The sequence below is a fragment of the Austrofundulus limnaeus genome, unplaced genomic scaffold (assembly GCF_001266775.1).
Source record: "Austrofundulus limnaeus strain Quisiro unplaced genomic scaffold, Austrofundulus_limnaeus-1.0 Scaffold19, whole genome shotgun sequence".
NCBI lineage: Eukaryota > Metazoa > Chordata > Actinopteri > Cyprinodontiformes > Rivulidae > Austrofundulus > Austrofundulus limnaeus.
Genome location: NW_013952421.1, coordinates 1,896,749 through 1,904,704, shown reverse-complemented (window position 1 = coordinate 1,904,704; position 7,956 = coordinate 1,896,749). Strand labels below are relative to the sequence as shown.

The 7,956-nt window shown below is 37.4% G+C and overlaps 1 protein-coding gene across 1 annotated transcript in view; it reads right to left on the bottom strand.

Annotated features, from left to right (window-relative positions):
• The window catches only part of gnrhr4 (gonadotropin releasing hormone receptor 4), an 18,910-nt gene extending 15,744 nt beyond the window's left edge, over positions 1–3,166 (bottom strand). The window contains exons 1-2 of the mRNA XM_014003539.1: positions 3,129–3,166; positions 2,343–3,004 (exon numbers count right to left, since the gene is read on the bottom strand). Of these exons, the coding sequence (XP_013858993.1) occupies positions 2,343–2,861 (519 nt within the window). The 5' untranslated portion in view covers positions 2,862–3,004; positions 3,129–3,166. The remainder of the gene's footprint in view (positions 1–2,342; positions 3,005–3,128) is intronic.
• Positions 3,167–7,956: the final 4,790 nt, after the last annotated feature.

Genomic DNA, 7,956 nt, shown 5'->3' with positions numbered 1-7,956 from the left:
GTACATTAGTTAGGTAGTAACTACATTAGTTAGGTAGTAACTGTACATTAGTTAGGTAGTAACTACATTAGTTAGGTAGTAACTGTACATTAGTTAGGTAGTAACTGTACATTAGTTAAGTAGTAACTGTACATTAGTTTGGTGGTAAATGTTCATCAGTTAGGTAGTAACAGTACATTAGTTAGGTAGTAACAGTACATTAGTTTGGTGGTAAATGTTCATCAGTTAGGTAGTAACAGTACATTAGTTAGGTAGTAACTACATTAGTTTGGTGGTAAATGTTCATCAGTTAGGTAGTAACAGTACATTAGTTAGGTAGTAACTACATTAGTTTGGTGGTAAATGTTCATTAGTTAGGTAGTAACTACATTAGTTTGGTGGTAAATGTTCATTAGTTAGGTAGTAACAGTACATTAGTTAGGTAGTAACTACATTAGTTTGGTAGTAACAGTACATTAGTTAGGTAGTAACTACATTAGTTTGGTGGTAAATGTTCATTAGTTAGGTAGTAACAGTACATTAGTTAGGTAGTAACAGTACATTAGTTAGGTAGTAACTACATTAGTTTGGTGGTAAATGTTCATTAGTTAGGTAGTAAAATCTGACAAATGTTGGAATTTCCAAATTAAATATTGAGGCTGAGTTGACTTTGAAAGAAGGCCTTCATAATAACATTAATCCCCTATCCCCTCCCCCTTGGCCAGACAGTTGTAAATGCATATTTTTTAATATAAACATAAATTTAGGAAAGGAAAACTTCAGTAAGTTAAGTATACTGTTCTGAAACTATGTCTGAAAAGTCAAATAAAAGACTCTTTACTTTTAAAATAAACATTTGATTTCTTTTTTAAGGGGAGGGGCTGTAAATGACTAATGAAAGGATGATTTATGACATTACATGTACATATAAAGAAACACATTAAACATGGACTGTTGTGTCACCTGGGTTAATGCACACCACAGAATCAGATTTCCTTATTTTCTCTCAGATTCAGTTTTTTTTTTTTATCTGCCATTTATATTTTCCCACAAGGTTCAGGTACATATTGTGCAGAATTCTCCAGTCAGAAAGTTTACATTTAACACAAGCTGTAAGGACTGTGACTCATAATCAGATGGAAAATAAGAACCTGAGAAACATCAGTTGTCAGTTCTTTAAGTCTCCAAAGTTTTCAAATATTTTTTTTTTTTTTTTACAAAAAGAGCTTTTTCTGAAATTATAGATGTTAGACTCAGTTACACAAGGGAGCCAAAATCCAATCCTTTGTTCAAACCAAGGACCGATGTCTGTCAATGTTTGTTGAAAGAATATTGGTTTTAGATGTCATGTAACACGTTTTTCTTGTAAAAATTTAAAATCTGTCATGATCCATGTTTTTGCTTTCATTTTCTAGTGTTTCAGTGTTCCCCTGAGTATCTCTGCCCTGCTCCAGCCCCACCCATGCTCACCTGTTTCCTCCTGTGTCTAGGTGTTTCTTGTTGTCCTTAATTAGTTTGCCTTTATATTCAGTGTCCTGTGTTCAGTCTGCCTCTGATCATTGTTTTTGTGCTGTAGCCAGCTTTGTTCCGTGTTCCTCCTGAGATTTTGTCAATTTTGCTGCCACGTCAGCCATCTTTTTGTTCTTTAAATAAACCTTTTTGTTACCTTTTTTTTATTTTTGCCTGCAGCCCTGGTTTTTTCCGCCTGCAATCCTCACAAAATCATTTCTCCAAATCACATTTTAAGTACAGCATTTAGAACATTCATAACCTAACAAATGAAGAAAAAAGGTTTCAATTTAGAAAGACTCATCAGACTTTAGGCCTTACACTCTATGGCAATTTCTTAGACACACTTTATCACAATCCAGTCATTTAATAAATGAAAATATTGACTAAAAATCCAGTGATTTGACATTAAAAACAAAGAGAATACAGAATTAAAGTCAGCTGTCAAGAGAAGGCTGCACTGTACAACAAAAAGAGAAACAATAAAATAGTTAACATTTAAAATATTACCTTTGGAGCCAGATAAAATGTTAACGAGGACCGGATTTGGCCTGCGGGCCTTGAGTTTGTGAACTACACAGCAATGTAGTGGGTCACGTGAGTCAAGTTTCTAATTTGGCAGATTTAGACAAAAGCTTTGTTTGCATTGAAAATCTACCCACATTTCATAATTATACATGTGTAAACCTACCGGGGTAAACTCAAACTGAACAATTTATTTATTTATTTATTTATTTATTTATTTATTTATTTAAAAGTTTGCTCTAACTTTTCTTGTTTCTGGAGCTTTGAACAGCTTTAAACTGAACTTGGTTTCTGAACACACAGAGGAGCCACAGGTTCAGGTCTCCTACCTGGGGGAGCGCCAGGACCACGCTCATGGTCCAGGCCACGGCCAGCATGATCTTGCTCTTCCTCTTGGCCTCGGTGATCCCCAGGGGGTTGAGGATGGCGGACTGCCGGTCCAGGCTGATCACCACGGTGACGAAGGCGCACGAGTACATGGCCACGAGCTTCAGGAACATGAGCAGCCTGCAGGCGGCGTCCCCGGCGCGCCACTGCACCGTGATGTTCCACGCCGCGTCCACGGGCATCACGATGAAAGTCACCAGCAGGTCCGCCGCGGWCAGGTTCATGATCAGGATCCGCACGTGGGACTTGCGCTTGCCCCCGCTGCCCGCGGCCCACAGCACCAGCAGGTTGCAGACGGCGGACACGGCGCACAGGGAGAAGGTGATGATCACCCGCACTTTGGCCGCCGTGGAGAAGGTGGGCAGCTGGAGCGCGTCTCCGTCCGCGCTCCAGCTGCAGTCTGGGGCTGAGGACCCCTGACAGCTGCCGTTCCCCGCCTGCTCCGTCAGCTGGTGGAACATGATGATGATGATCCACACAAGAATCCTAAACTCTTTTGTTTTGACCCATCTTCAGGAAGTCAAACAGTTGGGAGGAGGAGAAAAAAACATGTTCAGTTAAAACCTCCTCAAGCAGCAATCAGGAGCAATTGGGTCCATTAAAGCTTGGGAAAAGAAAGAAAAATAAGTGAACTTTTATTCTTCCTCTTTAATTTCCCTCATGGTTTCTAAGTAAACCTGATCAAATCCAATAAATTCTCATAAATCTCCTGGTTGAGAGGCTCTTACCTGGAGTTGTGTTCCTGCAGCTGTTGCTTCAGTTTGCTTCATTCAATCCTCTGAGATGCTCGTTCGGGTTTATCCAAAAGGAGGAGGAGGAGGAGGAGGAGGGAGGAGGAGAGGAAGGGGGCTCCTCTCCTCTCGTCTCCTCTTCAGTCAGCTGATGCGCAAAGACGCACAAAAAAATGATCCGTTTCTTCTCCAGAGACACCTTTTATATTAAAAATCAAGTAAGTGTTTTTTTCCTTTATTACTTTTCAAAATTTTTATTTTTTATGAAAATAAATGTCTTTTTTTAATTTTTTTGACTTAAAGAATTGAAATAAAAACATAGGGTGGAGGTTTAAATTAATTCTTTGCAGGTTTTGTTTTTCAGATGGATCTGCTTTATAATAAAAATCACACCCCAGTGGGCTTTAATATCCACTTACATGAGACTTTTATTACATACAAGATCAAATGGAGTTTATAACAAAATATACAAAATAATTGAGAAATCCTCTAACAAAGCGATAAAAGAATGTCATGAATTCCTGATAAACTTCATGAATTTATGTCCTCACTGCTCGCCGCRAACAGATGGCCACGCTGCCTGTGTATTTATGTGATTACTCAGCTCATCCTTACATAAATGTTGAGTCACTGTTTTTGCATACATTAATTAATGTGCCCCCAAATAACCTGGAATCAACAAATATTCACCTCAGACCCCTCACACCTGTAGTAATCCTAATAAATATACAAAGAAAAGAAAAAAAGAAAAGAAAAGAAAAGAAAAAAAGAGAAGAAAAGAAAAGAAAAGAGACTGGACTGTGTGCATGTGCATTCTGGAATAAATAGTCAAACCCAAAACATAAGTTTTTAAAAATCTATTTACATTCATTAAAAGATCTGGTAGACCACCAAGAGCATTTGATCTTCAAATATGATAACTATAGGAGCCAGACCATTAAAACATCTAAAACCCAGGAGTAAAACGTTAAAAACAATCTTAAAAGAAACAGGCAGACAGTGACGCATAAATGACCATCTCAAGAGCATCATGAAGTTGAAGGTTGTTCTTGCTAATAAGCCTTAAATGATCAAAACTAGACCGGACTGCTGCAATGACTGTCAAATTTGTAGTCATTGTCTAAAATAACTGGGGATGCACTTATATGAAAATTTCAGCCGATATCGATATCAAATATTATTATTGGTGTTATGGCCGTTCACCAATATTTACCGACATTACACAAACACACAAATTATTTACATACGTAAACACACTTGTGTCGTTTTTCGATTCTGTAAAAATTCGACCAGACCTCTGACATGTCTCTCTACTTCAGTTATTCCTGGCTGTGCAGCGTCAGTCTATCACTGTCACGATCAAACAGATACCACTCGACCAAAYATTTYGCCTACCAAAAYAGAARCAAAAASCTRAAAAATGGAAAATCAMTATCGGACATTAATATTGGCTCTGTTTTACACATCGGCCCGATACAGATATTCTCTTAAAATGACTAATATCGGCAGATATAGATGTCAATGCCGATACATCATGCATCCCTAAAAATAACCCCAAGCATCGTTGAACCCTATCGGTAGCTCAGCACTGACCTTCGTTTGATTTTCATTTATACAAAGAAAGTTTAGCTCCATCCATGTTTTAACATCTTTTAAACAATTCTGCAGATTCTCATAAACTGAGCCCCTTCTTAAGGGTATGGGAATCAGGACRTCATCTGCATAAAGTGAAATAACACTTTATAAAATATTTCTTGAAAATTAACCATAGTGGGAGCAAATAGAGAAAATAAAATGGTACCCAGTGTGGAGCCTTGAAGTACCCCACATTTATGAGGAGACTCTATGGAAGAGAACTCTTCAAGGTCAGTCAGCAGCAGCATCTGATCAATATGTGATCCATGGTGTGATGTAAATGTAACATTTTCTATGTATAGGTAAAATTAATCACTGCAATAAAGTAACTGTCTGTTTTTGTCACTTTTACAGTCAATTGCATCGACTCTGTTACATTACAGAAGGGAAACTTCACCGAAGTGAAACCTAAATCTGTGGGTCTGTGTTTGATTACTCTGTCTGGCTTTCTCAAGGACCAGGATGTGACACAAAAATCTGAATTTTGGAACTGAAAGTGAAAGTAGTCAAACTGAATTTTTAATAAACCAAAATACAGTTTCAAAGCAAATTAGTTCAGATGCAAAACTATAAATTCAGCTTCAAACCATTAAATTCAGTTTGCCTTTAGTGATATTCATTTTCAGTCCAATGCATTCACTTTCAAATTATTCACATTCAGATTCAATCTGAGAAATTCAAATTAAATTCCTGCTGGCACAAGMTTTATCCCATAGGGAACTCTCACTTGATGGAGTTCTAGTTTAAATGGACAACTTGGAAGTTCCCTGTCAGAATGGGAGAATCAAGAATTCCAGATGGCAGCTACTCTCTTACTTTTACTTTTGTGAATAWTTCTGTATTATTTATTTCACATCTAGTTGTACACGTGGTACTTTTCAGTGTTTTTTCAAGAGGATGTGTTAAAACATTGTTTCTGTTCAGGAAATACCACATAGAGCTCAGTTGCTGTTTTTTAGCGGTGATGTTTCATGTTTTTAGTCAATGTGTGGCCTCTGTGGAAATGAGCTCGACACTCCTGCTGCAATGAAGCTTCTGAGAAATTGAATAAGTTTTTTATGATATCTCACATTCTAACTATAATTATCTTCTTCTTCATGAAAAGCTTTGCGTTTTGAAGCGTAAAACCAATTTGTTTGTAAATCAAACTCTCTGTCACCCTTCAAGCGATCATCTTCTGCTGAATCCTCATTAGCTTTGAATGAAGAACAACATTTTCGCAGCAACAATCTAAAATTAGCACATCTTTCATGTTTCCCTATATTACTTTAATTGGGTGTTTTCACAACCAAAATRACCGCAGTACGTCGTGTATACTCTTTAGTATTAAAGCGTCAGTAAAGTTTTTGTTGTTTTGTTTGTTTGCTGATSCTTCGCTCACCGTGCTGCAGGGGTTAATCATGTCCTGCTGTAAATCATAATTTAATGATGCCTTAACAAAATAAAACTATACAATCTGTGCCCTGACTGTAGAGTGTTATCAAAAATAGAAAAGTTTTGCAATCTGAAAAGAAATCTTTTCTGGTCAGGTTTGATTCAGAGAAGCGAGACAAGACATGAGAGAGGAGGAAACAGGAGGAATTACAGCCAGAAAGCAGCCGAAGACATGATTTCTACAGCTGATAAGCTTGAGAACAAAACAGACACTGACTCTTATCTCCTGCAGGACCCCTTGTTCTAAGACTAATCCATCATGTGGCTCAAACTATTATTATATTAACATTTTAGCTGAATCCAACAATCATGTCTRGTAAATTATTTTCTTTTGCAGAAAATGTTTTTTTTTCTCAGTGAAGAAAAAGTCAATTCTGCTTTTGTCTACAAAAACTACACTGAAACCTCTCTTGTCTCTGGCAACCCRAGGGTTGTTTGATATGAATACTCTTCATTTTGCTATTCTTTGTTGGTGTTGGAAAACGAGCTGCAGCATTCTGAACTAACTACAGAGAGTCAAGCCTGAACACCAACATCCAAACAGTTGTGGTCCAGTTGTTGAGGAAATAAAAACACAAATCACCCATTTATAAAGGATAAAAACAGTTTCACTTCCGATTAAGGCCTCAGTTTGAAAAAGGATCTCTACACCACAGAACTACTTTAACTAATAAAGGTTAGAATATGAATCAAGTATCACCCTCAAAACTTTTTACTTGAGATTTCGCAAATGGCTCCAGGCTGTCTACATCAGTGAGAGGTGCTACTGTTCAAAAATAGCATCAGTTTTATCTTTGTTAAAATCTAGAAAGTTTGAAACCAACCAAAGCTTTTACCTCAGAGAGACAATCAAACAGTGGTTTCAGTGGAAAAGAATGACTGCACCTCAACTTAAGGTAGATCTGAGTGTCAACTGCATGAGAAGTAAAACACATGTTGAATTATCTTAGAAACATTGGGTAAAATGGTAAAATAAAATGTGCCCAGGATTAAAGCCTTGGGGAACTCCACGTGAGAGGGAGCAGAGCACTGCAAGCAACCAATGARTGCACATTAGAGCTGTTTGAGTCCTCACATTGAGTCAAGTCCCATGAACCTGAGGTCTAAATTAATCTGAATTTTTAATGTCCTCTGGCAGACTAAAGATTAACGTTCACAAGTAAAGAAAGTCCATGAATTAAAAATCRTGCAAGAAAAAGAGCTCACTGCACKGMGTAAACTCACCAGAAATGCTTYGGAGTTGGGTTCAAGTTAAMTCCCTGGAAATGCATCAGACTCTGGTTATTTTAATGATTGGCTCAGATTAACCAGTTCTATTAAGTGAACAGGATTTTCCAGCTCTAAGACAACCCCTCTTCAGCGCACATGGATTTAMCAAACTACATTAAATTGGTTCTCCAGAGGCCCACTCTGCCTGAAACTAGGATAAGGGATTAACCCGGKATTTTGGTGTAAACCTGAATTAATTAAGCTTTGAATTGGTTGCATGAACTACGAAGCACTTATGTTTCTGTGGTAACAAGTGCTCTGAAACTAACCTGGTCCCGACCAGGTTTAAAGTGAAGCTTATTTAATCTGTTAGTGTTTGTGAGCAGTAGACAGTCATTTTACTGCAGAAAAACGTTCCTCTAACCAAGTTTTATATCAGTTTTATATCAGTATTTTTGATCTTGTTTTAGACCGATATACAAGATCAGAATATGTTGCAATCTTGTTAATCAGAAAAGTTTTTTTTACTTCAAGAAGTCTTACCAAG